This window comes from Hemitrygon akajei, chromosome 3, assembly GCF_048418815.1.
Source record: "Hemitrygon akajei chromosome 3, sHemAka1.3, whole genome shotgun sequence".
In the NCBI taxonomy this organism is placed as follows: domain Eukaryota; kingdom Metazoa; phylum Chordata; class Chondrichthyes; order Myliobatiformes; family Dasyatidae; genus Hemitrygon; species Hemitrygon akajei.
In genome coordinates, this window is record NC_133126.1 from 63666932 (window position 1) to 63692593 (window position 25662).

The 25662-nt window shown below is 39.1% G+C and overlaps 1 protein-coding gene across 2 annotated transcripts in view; it reads left to right on the forward strand.

Moving 5' to 3' along the window:
- Positions 1 to 25662, forward strand: part of baz1a (bromodomain adjacent to zinc finger domain, 1A) — a 74409-nt gene that overhangs the window by 25358 nt on the left and 23389 nt on the right. For both annotated transcript variants that reach the window (XM_073040022.1, XM_073040023.1), the window contains exons 13-21: positions 1033 to 1119; positions 1218 to 1442; positions 1758 to 1923; positions 3683 to 3787; positions 10107 to 10249; positions 14015 to 14734; positions 19789 to 19955; positions 22261 to 22451; positions 24601 to 24749. In XM_073040022.1, coding sequence (XP_072896123.1) covers positions 1033 to 1119; positions 1218 to 1442; positions 1758 to 1923; positions 3683 to 3787; positions 10107 to 10249; positions 14015 to 14734; positions 19789 to 19955; positions 22261 to 22451; positions 24601 to 24749 — 1953 coding nt within the window. The remainder of the gene's footprint in view (positions 1 to 1032; positions 1120 to 1217; positions 1443 to 1757; positions 1924 to 3682; positions 3788 to 10106; positions 10250 to 14014; positions 14735 to 19788; positions 19956 to 22260; positions 22452 to 24600; positions 24750 to 25662) is intronic.

The following is a 25662-nucleotide window of genomic DNA, read 5'->3' on the forward strand; positions in this document are numbered from 1 at the left end:
ATCAGCAACTTATACTTGTTATTGATAGACTTCCTGAATAAGTTAAGACAAAATCTCTTGACCTGTTGGTCTTACTAATATACAAGCTGGTGATTTTAAACATACATTCCAGGGAATGCTGAGATTGAAATGTATATAGTAAAGATGAGGTTTTTTTTTTACTTTAACTTGCAATCTACTTGGCTTTTTTTTTCCTTTGGCACTATTAAAACCCAATTGGCATTGTTTTATAACATCCCCTGTATTCAGTTTATAGCTGTCAAATACTGTATAAACAGTTGATCAATTGCATTTGTGCATGAGCAATGTGCATCACAAGGGAGGGATAAGAAGTAGATAACTAGATTTGTTTATTTGTTGTCATGACTGATTTAGTTGCAATATTTTATAGAAACTGGAAGTTGATGCTTTTTCCTGTAGCTATAATAAATCCCTGAGCTGAACCTAAAAAGGTTCAACCCATAATAAGAGTTTCTTAACAAGTTCAGAAATATGCACATTAGATGCAGCTTTATTAAGATATGAAGTATGTGTTTTTATTCTTAATGAATTATGTCATGAAAGTACAGAAAATGTGTTGTAGGTGTGGGAGTATAAAACTAAAGTCACCAAAAGCACAAGAAGCCCTTGCTCAAATTGCACATTTCCAGTGTAATCCACTGGCCATGTAAAACTGGTAATTTACAAGTTGCAATTCTGCATGGAGGGTGGGCGATCTAAAATTGTTTAATAGTGAACGTTTCAGCAGTTTATTTTCTTGGTGGCCGTGGCTGAGTTAAGTTCAAAGAAATGTGGTTATTATTTTTCCTAATACCGATTCCAATATTGGTGCTTGGCAGATTCTATGTTTTTAATGGGGGAGGTGGACAGCATTGAAATACAATCTAACTAATACTTTGCGAAACTAAGCAGTCATTTTAGAGAGTTAAAACTTTAAATGTGCTGCTTTTAATTGTAAGTTGTCCTGGAGGTATCTTTAACACATTGTATCTGTGTCTAACAACAACTTCTGACTTTTTATTCAATTCACAGATGCTTTGGATGAAGATCTAGATTCCTCCAAATGTGCAGTCTCTGCCATTGCAGCTTTTGCAGCTGCATGGCCCCAGCTCTACCAAGGTCCTTTACTTATAATTGCAGTTTGAATTTTCATTGGGGGAAAAACTTGCTTTACTAGCCTAATGATCATTAAATGTTTACCTGCTTATTTGTTGAAGGCTGCTCATTGCGTAATTTGGATCTCGATAGCTGCACACTGTCTGAAATCCTCCGACTTCACATCTTGGCAGCGGGGGCAGATGTAACACCAGCAAATGCAAAGTATCGATACCAGCAACAAGGTGGATTTGATGCTTCAGATGATGCCTGTGTTGAATTCAGAATGAATAATCCAGAACTTCTAAAAAAGCTAACAAATGTCCCAGTGTACGATTTGACATCAGGTAACGATGTTTACGTTTTTTTTTTAAAACTTTCTCGCTCCTGTAGCAGTTTAGTCATTATCAATCCACCTAAAGGAGAAAGTTTATTCAATGATTGTACGTTTTTAAAAGATTTTTATAACAAACATTTGACTATTTTATTTCGACCATAAATGTTGGCAATTCAGTAAAAGTTTCAAAGAAACGGAAGTGTACAAATCAGAGCACAACTTCTCAGTATGCATCATCACTGAAACAACAAGTAAAGAATAAATTAGACTTGGCGCACAACTTGCTGCACATGCATTGATAATCCCTTTGCTTGCTTTTTGCCAGCGGAAAAACTGAAGGTACTGCATGCTCTGTGTGGACAGCTACTAACTCTGGTTTCCACAAGGGACTTCATTGAAGATAATGTAGAGATTCTGAAACAGACTAGGCAAGAATTTAGAGAACTAAAAGCTGAGCAGCACCGCAGAGGGCGAGAGGAAGCTGCAGCAAGGTATGGACTGACTAGACAATGATAATTTATCATAGAACTGTGCCTACAGATGTGTTGGAAGGGTTGCAAGAACTTGGAAACTGGTCTGACAGTTCTGTGCTATAGCTGTCAAGGATTTGGAGGGAATGGGTATCAGTGGCCCAATTTAGGTAGAATATTTAGGGGCAGGCAGGGCAGATATTGTCACATGAAGTCATCAGCATAATCAATAGTTAGGGTGGGAATGCATTAAATTTGAAGTCATTATTTGCAGGTTTAATTAAGATTATATGAAGTGGGAAATGACATGGGAGCACCTGACATGGGAACTTGACATATAGTTTAAGTTTTCCTGTAGTGTTTCAAAAGCATTGTATGGGGAATGAAATAATCCTATATGCATCTGACATGGGAATGACATCATGGCTACAACTATAATTGAAACCAAATTGTTCTTCTCAAATTTCTAGAATGATGCAGAAAGACCTATAAATGGTATTATCATATCTCACTCAAAGCTTCAATTCCATAGTTGAGGGATAATGAGTGATTTGTTGGTTTTTTTAAAAGTGTGTGCTGCATCTATGTAAGAATATACAGGTGACCCTTTTGAAACAAATTTATGCCACTTAATGGTTAGGGCCTCGTGAAAAGGATGTGCTGGCATTGGAGAGGGTGTAAAGGAAGTTTGAGGATGATCCTGCGAATGAAAGGTTAATGTTTAAGAAGCATTTGATGACTCTGGACTGGAGCCATTAGAGTTTAGAAGAATGAAGTGGGGGGATTTAATTTAAACCTACCAAATATTGAAAAGCCTAGATGAGTGGATCTGGAGAGGTTATTTCCAGTAGTGGAAGAGTCTAAGACCAGAGGGCACAACTTCAGAGAAAGATGTCCCTTTAGAACAGACCTGAGGAATTTCTTTAGCCTGAAGGACATGAATATGTGGAATTCATTGCCACTGGAAGTTTGGCAGCCAATTATTGTGTATATTTAAAGCAGAGGTTGATTGGTACTTAATTAGTAAGGGCATTAGAGGTTATAGGGAGGAGGAAGAAAAATGGAAAAATAAATTGGCCACAATCAAATGGTGAAGCAGACTTGATGGGAGAAATAGCTTAATTCTGCTCCCATGTCTTGTGGTCTTGTCTTCCAGGTAACAAGCTTTAGTTTCATTTTTGGTGTGTTTAAGGAACCAAATTTGACAAAAATCCCTCTCTTCATTGGGAAAATCCCAGCCTAACATACAGGTTTCATCCACAATGCACCATCATGGTATCTTAAGTAATGCAAGTCTGCTTTGAAGCATGTGTTATGACAGCTGAGCTATGCCAGACAAGCAAATTGTGCTGTCATCGTTTTACATAAATGCCCATAAGACTTTGGCTGTGAAACTGAAGCTTGCCTAGTTCCAGTGGTATTGATTTTTACCAAATTATATCCACTAATCTAGTTTTCACAATTATTGCTTACTAAGGATAGCCTTAAATAAGGTATTTTTTTAAAAGTGCCACCAATGAGTTTCATTCTGTTGATTATACTGCAGGAATAGAAATTTGGTTTGAGTAACATTAATGTGCTTGCATCGTGCAGTATGTGACTTAGGAGGATAGTCACATAGTTTAAAAAAACATGTATATACTGCAGGTTGCTTTCAATGGCCCAGGTTGTAGCTAGCTAGGATTTTTGTATCCATTATGTCTTGAGAGCTAAATTGCATACTACTTTTGATATTCTTGTACATTTAATTTTGTTATTTAATGTTGACATTACCTGGCAGATATCGCAAGAGAAAAGAAGAACGACTAAGAGAGCAAGAACTAAGGTTCAAGGAGAGGCATGACCTGCTGAAAGAAGAGCAGAGAAATTCAAAGAGAAATTCAATGTAAGTTTTTAGTGACGGCTTAGTGAAGTCATTCCATGCTTTTAAAAAGTCCAAATTGAAAGCCTTGAGTTCTGACGTGTAAAGATGGTTCAAAAGCAACTTGACTCAACTAAACACAAAGTACACTGCAGATGCTGTGGTCAAATCAAGACATACAAAAAAGTTGGATGAACTCAGCAGGTCGGGCAGCATCCCCACAGATCTCCCACCGGGCACTTATCCCTGCAAGCGTAAGTGCTACACCTGTCCCTACACCTCCTCTCTTACCACCATTCAGGGCCCCAAACAGTCCTTCCAGGTGAGGCAGCACTTCACTTGTGAGTCCGTTGGGGTAATTATTGCATCCGGTGCGGCCTACTGTACATCGGCAAGACCCAACGCAGATTGGGGGACTGCTTCATCGAGCACCTCCGCTCCGTCCGTCACAACAGACAGGATCTCCCGGTTGCCACTCACTTCAACTCTGCTTCACATTCCCATTCGGATATGTCCATACATGGCCTCCTCTACTGCCATGATGAGGCCAAACTTCGGTTGGAGGAACAACAACCTCATATACCGTCTGGGTAGTCTCCAGCCCCTTGGTATGAACATCGAATTCTCCAACTTCCAGTAATTCCCTTCCTCTCCCTTCCCCCATCCCACTTTCACCTTGTCTCCTCTTCTAGCTGCCAGTCACCTCTCTCATGATTCTGCCTTCTACTACCCATAGTGCTTTCCCCTTAGATTCCTTCTTCACCTCTCTGGCCTATCCCCTTCCTGCTTCCCCTCCTCCACCCCTTGATTTTCCCTCTGATTGGTTTATCAGCTGGCACATTCCACCCACCCCTCACGTTCTTTATAGGGCCCCTGCCCCTTCCTTCTTTAGTCCTGACGAAGGGTCTCTGCCTGAAACGTTGACTGCTCATTTCAACGGATGCTGCCCGACCTGCTGAGTTCATCCAACTTTTTTGGCTCAACTAAAAGTTTTTCTATTGCTGTGGGTACAATGTTAAGAGTTCTATATAGAAAAAGCAAGGCCTAGACTATATTTTTGGTTCTGCCATACAAAAATATACTTGAATACTGCTTTATTTCAGATTAACCCAATTTTAAGCTATTTTGGCAGGAGTTTGGGAACCAGAATGATAGGGCGGAGGATGGGGCAGTGTGTATACAAGTAGATGCAGAGTGTGGTGAGTCTGAAGGACAGGCAGTTGAATGGGCAAAATTGCATCTGTGGGATGAGTTGAAGTGTAAAATAGGGTCAAAATCAAAAAGGGTGATGAATACAGTACTGCAGGTGTTATATTTGAATGTATGCAGTATACAGAATAAGGAAGATGATCTTGTAAGGCAGTTAGAGATTGATGGGTATGATGTGGGCTTCACTGAATCATGACTGGAAGAAAATTATAGTTGGGAGCTTAACATTCAAGGATATATATTGTATCATAAGGACAGGAGGGTAGGCAGAATCCTTATAAAGAGGTGACATGGGATCAGAAGAAGTAGAATCCTTGTGGGTAGTGTTAAACTGCAAAGGTTTTAAAGAAAAGCCCTGATGGGAGTTGTACAGGCCTCCAAATAGTAGCAAGGATATGGGATACAAATTGCAATAGGCATTAGAAAAGGCTTGTAGAAGGGGCAATGTTACAATCATAATGGGGGATTTCACTATGCAGGTAGATTGGGAAGATGAGGTTGGAGCTAGATCCCAAGAGAGGAAATTTGTGGAATGCCTATGAGATGGTATTTTAGTGATTTAGCTTGTGGTTGAGCCCACTTGGGGAAAGACAATTCTGGTTCAGGTATTGTGTAATGAGCCAGATTTGATTAGGGAACCCTTGGGAGACAGTGATCATAATATAAAATTTGCCCTTCAGTTTGATAAGCAGAAGGTAGTCAGACGTATTAGTGGAGTAAAGGGAATTGGAGGCACGAGAGAGGAGCTTGCCAGAGTTGATTGAAATCGGACAGATTATATACATCCCAAAGAAAATGTAATACTCTAAAGGCAGGATGAGGCAACCAATGGCTGATAAAAGTCAAAGACAGCATAAAATAAAGAGAGGGCATTTAATACTACAGATCAGTGGGTAGTTAGATGATTGGGAAGTTTTTAAAACCAATAGAAGGCATCTTAAAAAAAAAAAAAGCCAAAAGGAGAGAAGTGATGAAATATCAAGGTAAGCTAGCCAATGATACCAAAATGTCAAAATATACATATGAAGAGTAAAAATGAGGCAAGAGTGGATATTGGACTACTGGAAAATGATGTTGGAGAGGTAGTAATGGAAGACAAAGAAATGGCATCAGCCTTCACTGTGGAAGACACTAGCATTATGTCAGAAATTTGAGTGTGTTAGGGGCAGAAGTGAGTGTTGTTGCTGTTACTAAGAAGGTGCTTGGGAAGCTGAAGGTAGATAAATCATCTGGACCAGGTACTCTGTACCTCAGGGTTCTGAAGGAGAAAGCTGAAGAGATTGTAGAGACACTTGAAATGACCTTTCAAGCATCTCTAGATTCTGGAATGACTTTGGAGGACTCAAGTTGCAAATGTCATTCCACTCTAAGAAGGGAGGGAGATTATAGGCCAGTTTGTCTGACCTCAGTGGTTGGGGAGATGTTGGAATCCATTGTTAAGTTTGAGGTTTGGGATACTAGGAGGCACATGATAAAAGCCTGATTTTCTAAAGGGGAAATCTTGCCTGACAGATCTGTCAGAATTCTTTGAGGAAATAACAGGCAGAATACAACAAAAATGTCTGGATGTTTACTTGTATTTTCAAAGGAACTTTGACAAGGTGTCGCACATAAGGCTGCTAAACAAGATATGAGCCCATGGAATTGCAGGAAAGATATTGGCATGGATAGAAAATTGAGAGGAGGCAAAGAGTGGGAATAAAAGGGACCTCTTCTGGCTAGCTACCCATGACTAGTCATGTTACACAGTAGTCTGTGTTGGGATGTCTTCTTTTCATGTTGTATGTCAATAATTTGGGTGAAGGAATTGATGGCTTTATGGCCAAGTTTGCAGATGATATGAATATAGGTGAAGGGGATGGTGGTGTTGTGGGTGCGATGTTAGCATGAAGTCTGCAAAAGGAAAATGGGTGAAGAAGTGGCAGATGGAACTTGGTATAGGGAGTGTATGATCATGCATTTTGGTCAAAGGAATAAAAGCATAGACTATTTTCTGAACAGGCAGAAAATTCAAAAATCAGAGGTGCAATGGGGCTTTGGAGTCCTTGTGCAGGATCTTTTCGAGAGGACTAAAATTTAAGAGCAAGGATGTAATGTTGAGACTTTATTAAGCATTGGTCAGACCACACTTTGAATATTATGAGCAGTTTTGGGCATCTTACCTAAGGAAATGTGCTGCATTTTAGAGGGTCCAGAGGAGGTTTACAGGAATGATTCTGGGAATGAAAGTGTTAACTTGAACGTTTAATGGCTCTGGGCCTGTACTGCACTACTCTTTGTATGATTTTCCTTTCAAGGGCATTGGTGTTTCGATACCAGGCTGTGATGCAGCCAGTCAGTATGCTCGGCATCAAAGCTTTAGATGTCATGCCAAGTCTTTGCAAAATCCTATGGAATTAGAGGTGCTGCCATGCTTTCTTTGTAATTGTACTTGCATGCTGGACAGGTGCTCTGAAATGATTACAACAAGGAATTTAAAGTTGCTTGCTCTTGCCTCCTCTGATTCCCTGATGACAACTGACTCATGGACCACTGAAGTTAATAATCAGTTCCTTGGTCTTGCTGACATTGAGTAAGAGGTTATTGTACCACCACTTAGTCATATTTTCAGACTCTCACCTATATGCTGATGCAGCCTGCGACGATGGTGTCATCAGCAAACTTGAATATAGCATTGGAGCAATGCTTAGCCATACTGTTGTAAGTGCAGAGGGCTAAGCATGCTACCATGTTGTGCATCTGTGCTGATAGAGGTGGTGGAGGAAATGTTGCCAATCCAAACAGGCCAGGGTCAGCATATAAGGAAATAGAGGATGCAATTGCATGAGGAGGGTTTGAGGCCAAGGTCTTCAAGTTTATTGATTAGCTTTGAGGGAATGGTGGTATTGAATGCCAAGCTGTAATTGTGGAGCATCCTGATGTATGTACCTGTACTGTCCAGATGTTTCATTTGAGTGGAGTATCAATGAGATAGCATGTGCTGTGGAACCATTGTGCCAATAGGTATATTGGAGTGGATTAAAGTTGCTTCTCAGACAGGTGTTGATGAGTTTCATCACCAGCCTCTCAAAACACTTCATCCCTTTGGATGTAAGTGCTTCTGGGCGATGGCCATTATGGCAGGTTACCATATACTTTAAGCACCAATATAATTGAAGCCTGCTTGAAGTAGGTGGGCATCTCAGACTACCAAAGTGAGAGGTTAAAGATCTCAGTGAATACTTCAGTCAGTTGATCAGCACAGGTCTACTTGGACAGGTACCCCATTTAAGCCTCTTACTGAAATCACAGGATTATCGGTGCAAGTTAGTGACGGGTTCCTCCTTGTTTTGATGGTCTAAGCATATAATCTTGACAATTATCTTCTGCCATTGCCTATCCAATTTTTATGCAGATTTGCTACTTTCAACCAATCTAAGCAATGCTTCTGCACAGATCATTGCGCTTGGATAGCAAGTTCTTTTAACATAGTTCAAAAATTGTCTCTATTTTCTTTCAACTTGTTTGTTCAATCATATTGTGTTTTTTTTCCCCCAAATTCCCCAGGTATTTAAAATTGTTATCTGGCTTCCCTATTCTATGAAGAATTGTGTTTTTTTTTTTTTTTTGGTTTTTCAGACATACTGTCATTTCAGCTGTAACCCAAGGCACAAGTTCAAGGGAGTGGTTTTATTTTGAATGCAGAAGGAAATGTACTTTTTCTGTTTCTTGGGACTATCATCATAATCAGTCCTCATTTTCATAGGTGTGCCATATTCTTCCAGTTTGTTATGTGCCTTCAACTCCAACATCCTAATCTGATTTGGGAAGTTAAAAAAAATAATGCTGAAGAGCACATTGGATCAGTTAGCATGTGTGGAGGCAAAAAGTGCAAGTGAAGACCCTAATCAGTCCTGATGCAAGGTCTCAACTTAAAATGTTAACTTTCACCTTTTGGCTCCCCAGTTGCTAACAGATCCACTTAGTTCTTCTAACATTTTGTTTGTTTCAGATTGTAGCATCTGTGGTCTTTTGTCTGGAAGACTGAATTGTTAGTTGAGAATAAATTGAACCTCTATAGGAAGCCAAAAAAAGCTGGCAAATGTGTTCTTTGATGTGAAGAATTGTAAAATGTTTTCATCAGTAACGTACTGGTAACTTGAGAGCATTTGATTTAATCACCATTACCAAAGTTGTGCAATTGATGAGTTGGCAACATAGCCAAGCCAAAAATGAGTAAAAATATGGACCCTAAATAATAGAATAATGGGATAGAATTCAATGTTACAGGGTTTTATGTAGCACCGTAGATATCTTGAAATATTCTAGTGAACAAATTTTGATGTTTTATCATTTTGAAAAACAGTCACATGACAGTCTTACAAATTCACAGGTCATGATTAATTTCCAATACTTCTAAGGAATGAATGTAGGTTGGGACAGAAGAGCTTTCCTTTAGTCAAACTTTAGATATGATTTTGGCCATCTGAAAAAGGCAGGTGGGGTCTAAAACTAATGTTTTAGTTGCATTTCTAATAATGCAAGAAGGACAAAAATGGTTACCTGGGCATCTATTTTGGCACAGGACCAATGGATAAAGTGGCTTTGCTCCATATTAGGTGGCTGCTGCATTCTTATTTTAAAAGATAGAACGCTGCTTTTGATCAGCATTCTGAAGTTACCTCTTGTTCACCAAAATCTAGTTCTCTCAAATCAGTCTCTCTTTGTCAGACTGTTCATTGATTTTATTCTCCTGTCTTGATGAGTTTCTTGGTCTGCTTTGCTTTTAAGAAGAAGGATGTCATGGTGTATGTAGATTTACTGTATAATTTTTGTTTATATTTGTATACTTAATTAGTTTAAGTATTTGTCACTTAAACCTCAGTCATTGTTTCAGAGGCTACAATGCCATACAGCAGCAAATAAACTAATTGTTGTCTATTTAAGTCAGTTTCTTTTATCCAGAAAAAAAATTACCATAGGTAAAGTTGTACTGTTTAATCAACTTGATCAAAGCAACTTGAAGGTACGTTGGTATCTGGCCAAGGAACCTGACTTGGTGTGGAATTTGACTAGTTACAGATTTAGGGGGAGGGATTACTGAATTATTATGGGAATATCTTTGCTTGCTTGTCAATGTAAGTTATTTCTAAAGTGAAGAAGATATGATTCGGGACACAACTCAGGAAGAACTCAGCACCAGCACAGAAAGCCAGGAGTCTGCACACAGAGATCGTGGGTGTGATACAGCCACAGAAGATGAAGAAGAATTGGGATCATGTAAAAAGGGACAAAAAGGTTAGTCTGAGAATTGCAATTTCCTACATTTCTTTTCACTATGACAGAATGTAGAGCAGTAAAGCACTGGATAAGCCATGATTACATTCATGATGCTGTGCCAATTTTGATGCCAATTTGTACTAAATATCTTCCTGCTGTGTATTATCTATATTCCTTCATTCTCTTCATACTCTGTCTTTCTAAAAGCTGCTTAAACACCACCAAACCTCAACCCAGTAATCTATTCTGTGCACCTTAATATTCCCTGCATGTAAAAAGAAAACTTGCTCCTCACGTCACCTTTAAACTTCCTGTCTCCCCACCACCCAAACCCTGAAATGTTTGTCCTCTGGAGTTTGATATTTCTACCTGGTGTTTGACATTTTACCTTGGGGAAATTCTACCTAAGCTAATCATAATTTGAAAAACCTCTATCAGTTCTCACTTCAGCCCCCAATGATCTAGGGAGAACAATTCAAGTGGCACTTGCATCTACAGTGATGAAATGGCAACTCCTGCCTCTGCAAGGACTTGGACCTTTTTGCCTATCGCCACAATAGGTCTACAGCAGACGCAATCTCAATGGCCCTTCACATGGCCCTAGATCACCTGGACAATACAAATACTGATGTCAGGATGCTTTTTGTTGACCATACTTTGCCGTTAATACCATCATTCCTACAGTCCTGATCGATAAACTTCAGAAACCTGGGCCTTTATCTCCCTCTGCAATTGGATCCTTGACTTCCTAACCAGAAGTGGATTGGTAATAGTATCTCCTCCTCGCTGACGATCAACACTGGTGCCCATTGCTCTACTCCCTCTATACCCATGACCGTGTGGCTAGTTATAGCTCAAATGCCATCTAAAAAATTTGCTGATGATAGTCATTGTTGGTAGAATCTCAGATGGAGACAAGAAGGCATACAGGAGCAAGTTGTACCAGCTAGTTGAGTGGTATCACAGAAACAACCTTGCACTCAATGTCAGTAAGACCAAAGAGCTGATTGTGGACTTGAAGAGCAAGATGAGGGAACACTAAATAATTCTCGTGAAGGGATTGAGCAGTTTCAAGTTCCTGAGCTGCATATTGATGCAGCTATAAAGAAGACATGATGGTGGCTATATTTCATTCAGAGTCTGAAAAGATTTGGTTTGTCACCTAAAACATTCAAAATTCAAATGCACCTTGGAAGTCATTCTGACAGGTTGTCTAGTGTGTGAGGGTCTTGTTGAATGGTCTCGGCCTGAAACGTCAACTACTTACTCTTTTCCATTGATGCTGCCTGGCCCGAGTTCCTCCAGCATTTTGTGTTTTGCTTGGATTTCCAGTATCTGCAGACTTTCTGTTGTTTGGATTGAATGCTACCTCTTTTTAAAAATAGTATTTCTGTTTTTGCATTACTTTAAATTAACTATTTAATATGTGTATATACATTATTTATTTATTGTAACTGATTTCCTCCCCCCCCCCCCCCCCCCCAATATTGTCATGTATTGCATTGTACTGCTGGCGCTAAGTTAACAAATTTCACAACATATGCTGGTGATATTAAACCTGATTCTGATTGAAGTTTGTACAACTCTTCCTTACAACTTGTACTCTAATCCAGACAGCATTTTGCACACTTCCCATAATCTCCACATCCTTCCTATAATAGGGTGACTAGAACTGCATACAATACTCCAAATATGGTCTAATTAAAGTTTTATACAGTTGTAGCATGACTTTACTTTTGTACACAACATGCTTATGAATGAAGGTAGGTGTGCCATACACATCTACCATCTTATCCACTTGCGTAGCCACTTTCAGTTAACTATGGAACTGATCTGGAGGACATTTTCTACGGGAGGCTGCATCAGGCTGGAGGTCATTCCCAATGGAAGGACTGAGTTCAAGCTGTTGCTCTTATCGTTGCAGGCGTTTTTGAAATTCCAAGACATATGCAATTATCAGTGTGGACTATGGTTTATATTGGTCTCCTTCATTTTTTTTCTGTTTCCTTTCTTGTTGCCAATTAGCAAGTGTGCAATACATTTTTTGGGTGAGGGTGGGGTTTGTTGTTTGATGGCATTGTGACTGTTTTCTTTGTCTGGAAATGGATGGGGGGGGGGGGAATGTTAGGGATTTGCTGTTGTAGCTGCTGTGTCCAGGTGGGCGATATGTTAGCTTTTGTGCAAGGGAGTGATTGGGGTTTGCAAGTTCTGTTTCTTTCTCTTTTTCGTGCAGGAGGGGTGCCCCAACAATTTAGCAACCTGCTAAATTAAACTCTCATTTGCCACTTCTCTGGCCATATCTGTAACTGACCTATTATCCTTCTGTATTCTTGGAAAGTCCTTTACACGTAAACAACTCCACTAATCTTTGTATCATCTGCAAATTTTCTAATCCACCCATTTACATTTTCATCCAAATTGTTTATATCACAAACAAGAAGTTTCAGCAGTGAACATTGGGAATGTTAGTCATAGCCCACAAGTGAGAATAACAGCCTTCCACCCCTACTCTGTCGCCAATGGACAAGTCCGTTCTGAATCCATGTTTGCATCTTTGTTTTGTAAGCCAGCCTACCATAAGAGACCTTCAAGTTTGTCATCTGACTGTACGTGTATACAACCAAATGAAACAACAACCCTCTGGACCACAGTGCACCCATAAAATTTATCACACACCGCATAAAACAAAATATTACTAGAAGTTCATAAAATATAATTCAAAATGCTCATAGTGCAGAGCACAGGTAAATAGTGCAGTAATATCTCGCTGCCCTAGTGACAAGACCTCAGCCTGAGGGAAGAAATGTTATCCAGTCTGGCAGTCCAAGATGTGATGCTCCTGTACCACCTCCATGGCAGTTGTGGGTCAGAGAAATTGTGGAATGGATGGAAGGGATCCTCAACAATCCTTGCTCCTTATTAAAATCCATGTAGATCAAGGGTTCCCAATCTGGGGTCCATGGACTCTTTGCTTATTGTATTGGTCAATATCATCAAAAAGGGTGGGAACCCCTGATGTAGGTAATATCCACTGCCTTCCCCTCATCAAACTTGTTTCTCACCTCTTCAGAAACTTGATTAAGTTTATAAAGAATTGCCTGCTCTACTTTCCAATGTTCATAAATCTTTTCTCTCAGAATCTTCTCCAATAGCTTCCTTACCACTGACTTGAGATTCATTTGCCTATAATTATCTGGCTTATCCTTATTTCCTTTCTTGAACAAAGACCCAGCAATCTCATTTCTTTTAATATTCTGGGATATATGCCATCAGGCTGTGGGGATTTGTTTGCATTAATATTTTTAAGAAAACCCACCACTACTTCCCCCACTATGACAACCCTATTGACTCTGCACCTTTCCATAATCTGTGTTCGTAACTGTTCCTCCACACCCAGTGGTTCTTGGGGAACCTCTAGTATGCCATCAGTATATTTGCACCTTTCTTATCCTTTCTTTTCCCTGCATTTGACAGGGTAATTTGATCACTTCTGCGTTGATTGCTCTCAGCTTTCTCAAACGTACATTAAAAGTGTCTAAAACAGTGTCTCAACAGCAGCAGAGGAGTTATTGCATGTTCCCAAGGTGATTCATAACTTATTTGTAAAACTCAAATAATGTTTCTGTAGTTGTTGATAGCGTTGATGTGATACTTGAAAGAGATATGTATACATGTCAGTAATTAGTGTAAGCTCAGAGACAGTGTCTATTTGCCTCTTCAAGTTATAATATTCTGTGGTACTTAATGTTCATGGAAATGTTGGATTTTAATTTGTACCTATAGGAAAGAAGAATCAAATTGGGTTTAAGAGTATGCAGAATCCTGAGGAAGCTGAAGAATCAACAGTGGAAAAGAGAGAAATCTTAAGTCCAGAGGAAGAGGAAGCTTTGAAATCTGAACAGCTGAAAAAAGAGAGAGAACTCGGAGGGAAAATTCAAAATGCCTCATCATGCACCAATATTCTCCCTTTGGGGCGTGACCGCATGTATCGTAGATATTGGGTCTTAAGTTCTGTGCCTGGCTTATTTGTGGAAGAAGATTATGAAGGATTAATGGAGGACATGTTACAGCCTTGTCCTGTTAAAACTTTAGATAAAACTTTGGAGTCTCAGGGAAATAAAATTTATGATAAAGCACAAGGTAATGAATCCTCAGGGAATGGAACTTCAGGGAAGATGGACCAAAGGCAGTATGAGCCACACAATGACAAGCCCATTGCTCAGGACAAAAACTCCCCAGTTTTTCCTTCACGATCTTCACAGCCATCTACCTCAGAACAGGAACAAATTCTTGATTCCACCCCTGCAGCAGAATTGCACAGACCAATAAACAAACCGAATAGATGGTCTTTTTATTCATCACCAGAACAATTGGATCAACTGATTGAAGCACTTAACTCTAGGGGAAACAGAGAGAACTCCTTAAAAGAAACACTTCTCCAGGAGAAAGACCGTCTCATTGAATTGCTTACTAATTTTCCTGTGGAAAGATTTCATATTCCAGGTAATTCTTTACACCCTTGCCATTTACTGAACCTCAATGTATTCTTAAATAAGTCTCTGAATATTATCGTAGGGTCATTGAAAAGTACAGCACCGAAACAGGCCCTTTGGCCCGTGTAGTCCATGCCAAACCATTTAAACTACTCACTCCTATTGACCTGCACCTGGACCATATGCTTACCACCCATGTACCTATCCAAACTTATCAAATATTGAAATTGAGCTTGACATACACCACTTCCACTGGCAACTCATTCCACACTTTCACGACCCTCTGAGTGAAGAAGTTTTCCCTCATGTTCCCCTTAAACTTTCCACATTTAACCCATGACCTCTGTTTGTAGCCACCCAATCTCAGTCGAAAAAGCCTACTTACATTTACCCTAGCTATACCCCTCATAATTTTGTATACCTCTATCAAATCTCCCCTCAATCTTCTGTGTTCCAAAAACTAAAGTCCAAATCTGTTCAATCTTTCCTTATAACTTGGGTCTTCCAATCCTGGCAATATCCTTGTAAATTTTCTCTAATCTTTCAACTTTATTTACATCTTTCCTGTAGGTAGGGTACCAGAACTACATACAGTATTCCAAATTAGGTTTTACCAATGTCTTACACAATTTCAACATAACGTCCCATCTCCTGTACTTGGTATATTGATTTTGATGGCCAATGTGCCAGAAGTTTTCTTAATGACCCTATCTACCAATGACACCACCTTCAATTGATTATGGACCTGTATTCCCAAATCCCTTTGTTCTACCATATTCCTTAGTGTCTTACTGTTCTCTATATAAGAGCTACCCTGGTTGTTCCTACTTGTCTGCGTTAAATTCTATCTGCCATTTTTCCAGCTGGTCCTGATGCAAACTGTGATGGTCTTCTCCACTGTCCACGGCACCCTCAATCTTGGTGTCATCTGCAAATTTGTTGATCATGTTGACCACATTATCATCCAGATTATTGATATAGATGACAAACAACAAGAGACCCAGCACCAATCCCTGTGGCACTCCACTAGTCACAGGTCTCCAGTCAAAAGGGCAACCATTTACTACCACTCTCTAGCATCTCCCACAAAGCCAGTGTCTATTCCAATTTACTACCTTGTCTTGGATGCTGGACAACTGAATGTTCTTGACCAACTTCCCATTTGGGACCTTGTCAAGTGCTTTGCATTTGTTCATGTAGACAGTGTCCACTGCCTTGTCTTCATCAGCTTTCCTAGTAACTTCCTTGAAAACATGAACTACCACGCACAAAGCCACGCTGACGATTCCTAATCTGTCCACGTCAATCCAAATACTCCTATATCTGGTCCCTTAGAATACCTTTCAATAACTTTCCCACTATTGATGTCAGACTCTCTGGTTTATAATTTCCTGGTTTATTTGTTTTAAAGCCTTTCTTAAACAATGGAACAATGTTACCTCCTCTAATCCTCTGGTACCTCACCTGTCGCTAAGGATGATTTTAAATAGCTCTGCCAGGGGCTCTGCAATTTCTGCACACCTCCCACAGGGTCTAAGGGAACACCTTGTTAGGCCCTGGGGATTTATCCACTCTAATTTGCCTCAGAACAGCAAACACCTCTTCTGTAATCTATAGAAGGTACATAATCTCACTGCTGCTTTGCCTCACTTCTATAGACTGTCTCATGATTAAATACAAATGGGGAAAAAAGATCTATTCATGATCATCTCCATTGCTTTTGGCTCCATGCAATTACCTTTCTGATCTTCCAGAGGACCAAATTCGTCCCTTGCAATCCTTTTGCTCTTAACATATTTTTAGAATCCCTTGGGTTTCTCCTTCATCTTGTCTGCTAGGGCACCCACACACCTTCTTTCAACCTCCTGACTTAAGTGTTCCCTTGCATTTCTTAAACTCCATAAATGTGTCACTTGTCCCTACCTGCCTATTCGTGCTATGCGGCCTTTTTGTTAGCTAGGACCTCAATATCTCTTGAAAACCAAAGTTCCTTAAACCTGTTGTCTTTTATTCTGACAGGCACATAAAAGCTTTGTACTCAGAAAATTTTAATTTTAAAGGCCTTACCAACTACACCTTTGCCCTAGCACAGCCTGTTGGAATGCACACTTGCCAGATCCTTTCTGATACCAACAAAATTGGCCTTTCTCCAATTTAGAATCTCTATCCATGGCCCAGATTTATATTTTTCCATATTTACTTTGAAACTAATGACATTATGATCACTTGATGCGAAATGTGTCCCTACACAAACTTCTGCCACCTGCCCTGTCTCATTCTCTAATAGGAGATTCTAACTGGGAATTCTATGTGCTGATTAAAGAAACTTTCCTGAACACATTTGACAAACTATTCCTTTTACAGTAGGAGAGTCCCAGTCAATATGTGGAAAGTTAAAATCACCTATTGCAACAACTGTTTCTTGCAACAGTCTACAATGTCTCTACAAATTTGTTCCTCTAATTTTTACAGACTTTTGGGTGGTCTAATACAGTGCCGTTAATGTGGTCATATCTTTCTTCTTATTTCCAATCATGAGTTCTCCAGTGTGTCTTGACTGAGCACTGTCACGAAATTTCCCGCTCTATCATGTCTAAAACAACGGAACCCCGGAACACTTGAGCTGCCAGTCCTGCCCTTTCTGCAACCAAGTCTCAAAAATGGCTGCAACATCATAATTCCATGTGTTGATTTATGGCCTGAACTCATTTGCCTTTCCTAAAATTCTTGCATTGAAATATACACAGCTCAAGATATTAGTTGCACCATGCTCGACCGAGGTCTTAACAACATCTGTTTCCACATCCTCTTCACTATTTGTTCTGGCATTCTGGTTCCTATCCCCCAGCAACTCTAGTTTAAACCACCCCCCGCAGCTCCCCCTCTGCCACGCAGCATGAGCAAATGTTCCCGCTAGGTTGTTAGTCCCCCTCCAGTTCAGTTGCAAACAGTCTCTTTCTGTACAGGTTCCACCTTCCCAGTGATCCAAAAATCTGGCACCTTCCTTCCACACTAACTCCTTAGCCACATGTTAAACTACCGGGTATATGATCTTCCAGTTTCTGGCCTCACTAGCATGTGGCATGGGTAGCAGTCCTACGATCATTACCCTGGAGATCCTGCCCTTTAACTTAGCACCTAACTTCCTGAACTCACTTCACAGTACTTTGTGACTCTTCCTACCTCTGTCATTGAAACCTACATGGACCCTTTTACTTAAGAATGCTGAGGACTCAATCCAAGATGTTGTGAACCCTGGCACCCTGGAGGCAACATACCATCTTGGAATCTCATTCACAGAACATCTTTTCTGTTCCCCTATCAAATCCCATCACCACAGCTCGTCTCTTCTCTCCCCTTCCCTTCTGACAGCTGTGGCCTTCCTCTACTAGGCCATCTCTTCTCCCACCCAACCAAGCAGTATCCAAAGTGGTATACCTGTTGATGGGAATGGTCACAGGTGCACTGGCTGTTTAACCCCTTCCCTTCCCTTTCCTGACTGTCACTCAGTCTCTTGTGTTCTGCGCCTTGGGTGTAACTACCTCTTCATATCCTATCTATCACCCACTCAGCTTCGCGAATGATCCAGAGTTCATCCAGTTCCTGCTCCAACTCTTTAAAGCAGAGCGTTAGAAGCTGCAGCTAGATACATTTCTTGCAGGTGAAGTTGTCAGGGGCACTGGAGGTCTCCCTGCCTTCCCACATCCTGCAAGAGGAATATCCAACAAAGGCCACTCCTTGCTCCACCTTATTTTAATTTGTTCTTGCCAATCAACCCTAATCGATTTAACTGCTGTTCAAAACACCAAACTGCTGCGAATCAGTACCATATTAGAAATTAGAAAGTTTTTGACAAGATCAAGTTATTCAGCCCCAACAAAGCTTACCAAATTCCTAGTCACATAGTGTGTTGAAATAACTATCAAGTTCAGATTGAAAGTTTCTAAGGTATTATTCTCAACCTCACAACCAGGTAGTTTGTTCTATGTATCCACATCTTGCTGTGTACCCTGCTGAACCTGAGTGAGCTACGTCTTTTCACACTTCATATGGCTGCCTGGCCGCTGCTCAAAAAACAACACTGCCTTTTCAGGAGCCATGTTTTTCAGACAGTGTATGGAAGTATTGGAAATGGTTTAAACCAAAAAGAACATTGAAGTTGTTTATAGAGCATAGAGATAAAAAATTGTTTTGCTTCATGGAATTAACTTCTTTCTGCAACTTTAGTATCACATGCCCATAACTTAATGAAATGTGAAAATCTCCAAACTGACTTAAACAGAAAAGCAAGAAAAACTGCAAGCTATTCACATTGTAGACCATAGAAACAGGATTTTTAGAGTCTGTACCATCCTATTTGCATTAGGCAATTAACATGATTAGGTATACAACATCTTGGGAAGGGGGGATGCGGAAGAGGCTATGTGTTGACTGAACATATACAATCTCTAGACATCTCATCAAATCAGGATATAACCCATATCTTTGCTGTGAAGCATTAACTTCAATCTCTCTACCACTGTGGACTAATTATGTTAAAATTGTGCAGTATGTTCAATATTCTTGCTCTTGGAGATGTTCCCAGCTGAATATCTATAGTTTAATCCTTTGAATAATGAACATGGATGCAAGTATGTCCTTCTTGTTTTACAAAGAGTTAATTTTTATTATCTTTTGAAAATTATGTCATTAAAATGTTTGCTAATTTAAATTTCTACACTGTGGCCTATACTGCATATTACTGAAAACACATGAACAATTGTACCATGGGTGCTATGCTATTGCAAATAATAGGCATTTTGTTCATGGAGTAATTGTCAGTTGCCAAGTGGCATCATACCCAAGTAGCTGAAATGAACACTTATTTTGCCAAGCTTCTATTTTATACTTTAATTCTGATTACATCTGCATTAAATTAAGTATTTAAGCTACACGAATAATTTGCATCTTTGACTTTAAGCTGTTGGAAAGAAAATGTTGGTATAACAATTAGTGTCAAGAAAAATGGAAGGAAAAATTGCTTAAAGAGAATACTAATTAAGCAAATTCAATGTTGATTTCCAGATAAAACTCTATTGGAAAGCAAGCCTGCTCGAAATACTTCAAAAGGTGTTCACAGTGTACATGATTCTTCCCATTTATCTGCTGATAAGCAGCTTGAACTGCGATTGAAGGATTTGCTTCTGGACATTGAAGATAGAACCTGGCAAGGAACTCTAGGAGGAATTAAAGTATGTATTAATAAATACAATAAAAAATTGCAAGCAGGCTTGTTTGAGTTTAATAATTTAATGATATTTACTTTGTGCATATCAACATGGTATGTATGGTATTTCTTCAGTCTGTTTCTGTCAATTTTTCCATTACAATTTTTAAACTTGTTTTCACATTGCTTTCTTTGGATCTTTTAAAAGAATTTTATGGTCTTCCATTCCCAGAATATTTGAATGTATATTAAACTTGCATCAAAATTTCTGGAAAGCACAATCATCGGTTATGCTGTTTGGAGCACAATCGAAGCACTGTAAGAAGTTGTAGGAACACCACCTTCAGAAAGGATACTTTGACCTTTTGATAAAGCACATTGTAGGCTTACGGGAAATATATTTGATTCCAAAGGTTAAAGACAAAGAAGAAATTACACAAGTTGAGGTTATATTCCTGGGTTATAAAATGAAGGATTGCTTGATTAGTTATCAAGATAATAAAAACTGATAGAGAATCTAGTTCAAGTTCAAAGTAAATTTATTATCAAAGTACTTGTATACCTCCATAGTTGATCCATTTTCTTGAGCGCAATCACGGTAAATAGAAAAACACAATATAATCAATGAAAATCACACCCAATAGGGTGTGTTGCTGTAAAACTGCAGATACAAAAAGGGCAAAATAAAGGGCAATAAATATTGAGATGAAGAGTCCTTGAAAGTGAGTCCAGTTCAGTGATGCACCGAGTGAAGTTATCCCCTCTGGTTCAATAACCTAATGGTCGAGGGGTAATAACTGTTTCCTGAACCTGGGGTGTGGATCCTGAGCCCCCTGTGCCACCTTTCTGATGGCAGCAGCAAGAGAGCATGGCCCAGGTGGTGGGGGTTCTTGATGGGTGCTGTTTTACTGCAACAGCACTCCATATAGATGTGCTCATTGGTGGGGAAGGCTTTACCTGCAATGGATGGGACCATATTCACTATTTTTTTTTGTAGGCTTTTCCATACAAGGGCATTGGTGTTAGTATACCAGGTCCCAATGTAAGCACAACTAAATATTAATCAGAACTTTCAATGGTGTTTTTTTTTAAACAAAAAGAAATCCCATATGCAAGGGATGGATTGGGACTGCTGTGCAGCACATGACAAAAAGTTTTGTCAATTAATTTTAAACACAAGATTGATTTATATCCGATATAAATATTTGAGACTGTAGCAAAGCAGGTGTATGGAGTTGTTACAGACCAGTCACAATCTCACTCAAAGCGGAACAGGGTATAGAACTAAAATATTCACTATTTGTGTATGGCTTTGGGCTGTTGGAAAACTACTCATGGAGGGGCAAATTGATATTTAGGATGTATAATGAGGTGAATATTTTGGATTAAAATGGAGTAGACCTTCAAACAAAAAGTGGAAGGAAAAATGGATAGAACTGGGAGAAGAAACAAAGGCAAGAAAAATCGGCGGGGTGGGGGGAAGACCAAAGTCAAAACCAGAAGACGTGATAGTAACACAAGATTCTGCAGATGCTGGATATTTAGAGTAACATACACAAAATGCTGAAGGAACTCAGTAGCATCTATGGGAATAAACTAACAGTCAACATTTCAGTCTGAGACCCTTCATCAGTACTGGAAAGGAAAGGGGAGGAAGTTAACGTAAAAAAAAGAGGCAAGGTGGAAAGGAGTACCAGTTAGATGGTAAAAGGTGATGCTAAGTGGGCAGGGGAAGGGGGGGGAATGAAGTGACAACTTGGGATGTGATGGCTGGATCAGGTAAAAGGCTGAAGAAGCAATCTGATAAGAGAGTGGACCATGATGGTTTTAAAAATAATGTCAGAAGCAAAAAATTTTTTTAAAAGGTAAATTTTATGGATGTGAGGAAAGTGGGTCTTTAAGAGTTTATGGTACTGACTGTAAAAATGTACTTCAGTGCATAAAGAACTTTCAAAAAGACATTTCAGCACAATTTACTTGGGAATTTGAATCCAGGAGAAGTGATTAAACGCAAATACATGATGTCATTTTTTTTTTCCCTTTTCGTGTCATGGCTGTTTAAGGTGTACAGCAAATATATTCAATGGATGGTATAAAAATGTTTAAACATAGAACATTTCTAGTCTCTTTATTTAAACTTGCCTGCAATTAAGTTGTAGCACAAAGCAAAAGTAATTGAAAATTAATGCAATATGAAAAATGTATATATTGCTTCTGGAGTGTGTATGTATTAACAAGCTTTTTATATAATCATGAAATTAAATTCTGACCTTAAAAGTGAATCAAACTATTGGATTTAAAGAGCATGCCTAAAACATTTCTATGAGCAGGTGATGGAGCGGTATGCATGGCGAGCAGCACTGGAAACAGGGCAGTATGAACTGTTGGGCAAAGCACTTCCTACGCAAAATGGCATTCGGTTACTGGAAAATAATGTGAAGGAAAATGGAGTTATTAAAATTGAAGGCAAGGAATCCAAGGAGCTTGATGTTTTGAGCAATGGATATAGCGACAAAGCTGGGTATAACTGATTTTATTTTCCAAATATAATCAGAGGTTTAAGTGTTGGCATCAAAAACTGGGCATTTGCATTCTTTAGCTGGTATGTTGCTGTGGATTTTGCTTGAATCTGAACATATTTTAATGTCCTTTTCTGGAATGATAAATTAGCAAATTTCCAGCATTATTAGCCCAAACATCATCTGATCATTAACAAAAACATTATTATCAGGGGCCAACACCTCATAAGTACATATAAAAAACGAATAAATTTTGCTGACTAAAACTTGCTGCCTACATGCTCCTGAATGTCAATGAGCTTGTATTAACCTGATAGAATGTAATAAAGGCTGAAACTGAAGAATAAGTCTGCATCCTAAATGGCAGCACCCTCTTTTAGGCCCCCCTCTCCCCCCCCCCCCCCCCCCGCACAAGCACGCACTCTCACACTTACGCGTGCTCACTCTCTTTCACTCTTTTTTTGTTTTTATTTCAGAAATTGCTTCTCAAATCCTGGCCATTTTAGATGTATCTCCAACTATATCTCTCCCACAAATGCCGTCTGATGTGCTTTCCTAGTCTTTTTCAATTTTCCATCAAATGCACTGCTCTATTTGAATTCCAGCAGATTTTTTTTTTACCTCTGTTCCGAACAGAGAATAGCTGACATTAGCAAGCCTTTGGCATCCTCTCCTAGTCAGTACCTATCTGTTTATTTATTTATTTTGTATTTGTCTTTGTTCATTTACCCCATCTTTGGCAAGTTCTAATGAATGTGCTTAACTTTCTCCTAGTTCTGAAGAAGACCCATTGAACTAAAACTCTTACTCCCCACAAAAGCTGCCAGATGTGCTGAATTTTCATTACTTTGTTTTCCTTTCAGATTTCTAGCACTTGCATTTTTTTGGAACACAGTGAAGTAAATAGGTTGTTGTTCCAGGATCAGCCATCATTGGTGTTTCTGGGCAACTAGGTGTATTAATGTAATGCTGGATTTGAACCCTGTGCTTCACTCGGATGCTTCAGGAGAGGAGTGACTGTCTCATGTCACCTTCTTTCTCTTCCTCCACACTGTCCCACACCCTGCATCGCCATCACCACCCCCCCCCCCACTGAGTGTCACCACGATTCTAATAATCATTGAAATGTCTTGTGTCCTCATTTCAATTTCCTTCCCCTCCCACTCTCCTCCACTGCACCCCCTCCCTCTGGTCAAAGCCCACAGCCTGACTTTTGGGGTCACAATTTTCTTTTCACCAGCCCAATCCCTCTTTAACATAAAATATTTTCCACTGTGGGGCAATGACTGGCATATCTATGCAGGTGTTCCAGCGAAGTCTGTACCTGTATATTCTATTGCAACCTCAAAACCTCAAATATAATGTTGCTTGGATATTCTGGGATTTTGTAATCTGAGGATCCTGTTAGCTTTTATTTAAATATTTGGTTCTTAACAGTTCAATTAGTAGAATTCTGCTAAAATTTTGACATAATTTTACTTCGCTTCTTGAGTTTGTATATACTATCAATAGTATATGTTACTATAAATTACATTTTTTGTTGTTTTAAATCATGTATTTTAAGCTCCAGAGTAAATATGGGAAAGTTGTTTATGCATATAGTTAGCTTTGTTTCAGATTCTGAAACTTTGATCTGTCCAAACTTGTCACATAAAATTTGCAAGATATGCCATAGAGGAAGTATATGAACTGAACAGGTTGGAACTTCATTAGTACTGGACTGGCAAATTTTCTGGATTATTAGATGTTTCTGATATTAATGCCCACTTTTTAAGTTTAGCTTTCCTAACAGGTTGAAAAATAGTATAATATTTTAGTGAACCGATAAGATAATAGAGAAGGAAATAAGCAAGCTTTCTGGACTCAGGCTTTGGATGTAGCCAACCTACCTGCCAAACACCAACCCCAGCTCCAGCCACACACCTGAGACACCCAGTGCTAGCGCTCTACTTGTACTGCAGGCTCCTGGCTCACATTTTGGGCCATCAGGATTTGTGAAAAATGGAATGCTGCTTGTTGGAGAATTACTGTATAGAAATGTTTAATTCTGTGATGTAAATTCAAGGCATTGATGTATTGATGGCAAACTTTTCATACTCTGTAGCTCAATTTTGTGACACTGACATACAGAAATTTTGTTTTTTTGTGCAGGCCTTTAGAAACGGGGACCGAAACAAGAAGTTCTCTATCTTCTAGTGCTAATTTTCCGCAACGAGTAAACTCTGTGGTGCATTACCTGGCAGTTGCTTTGCTTCAGTTAGAACAGGGAATTGAGCGTAAATTCCTGAAGCCTCCACTGGGTTAGTACTTTTAATAATTCAGTGAACAAATCTGAATTTCAAATCAATCCTTTGCTTTACTCACTGCATTTAATATTAAATCTATACTTGTAAAGAATTTATGTAATTTCTCAAGGCCTCATTGTAATTTGACTTATGTTTCCCTACACTACACTTGTTTAACTTATTAGAATATTCATAAATGGTTTTCCAAAGGGTAGCACTGTTTGTTAAGATGCTGTCATTTGGGAACTCAAGGTATCTGAATATTTATAGGTTGTCAGAAAAGTGTTCATAGAAGAGGAATTCAAACTTTGCAGAATATTTACAGGAACTGTGATTCTTTCTCACTATAAATTTAAGCTATTGAGACAATGTGCCAACTTAGCCTGCTGAAAGAAGCAAATTATTTTTGTACAATTATTATTTTGGGTAACTGGTCAGGATTTGTACACTTATTCAACATTACTAGTTTATAAGATTGCTAGAGTCAGTAATTCTCAGTTAAAACAAGATTTTTTTTCCCCATAGCATTTTAAAAACCTTGCATTATTTTTGGGAATTTGTGTTATCTGGTATTCACCAAGAGGTGGTTATTTTAAAACTACTGCTGAAAAACAGGCATAATTCATAATGCCTTGTAGTTACCACATAATATTGTTTTTATTTCTGTACCACAACAACTCTTAATTGGAATCTTATGCCAAATTTGTAGAAGTAATTACTGGCTATTGGTTGTCACGATTGAAGAATTAATGAGATTGGAAATTTTCACCCAATTTTTTAAAGATGAGTTTTCTACCAATTATCCTGAAATTGCTCTTCCCTTCTTGTGCTTGCTGAATATAGTGGTTCATTCTTTTGTATTGATTCATCATTAGTTGTTCTGCAGGGAACTTGCTTAATTAACATTTTTTAGCACATGAAAGTTACC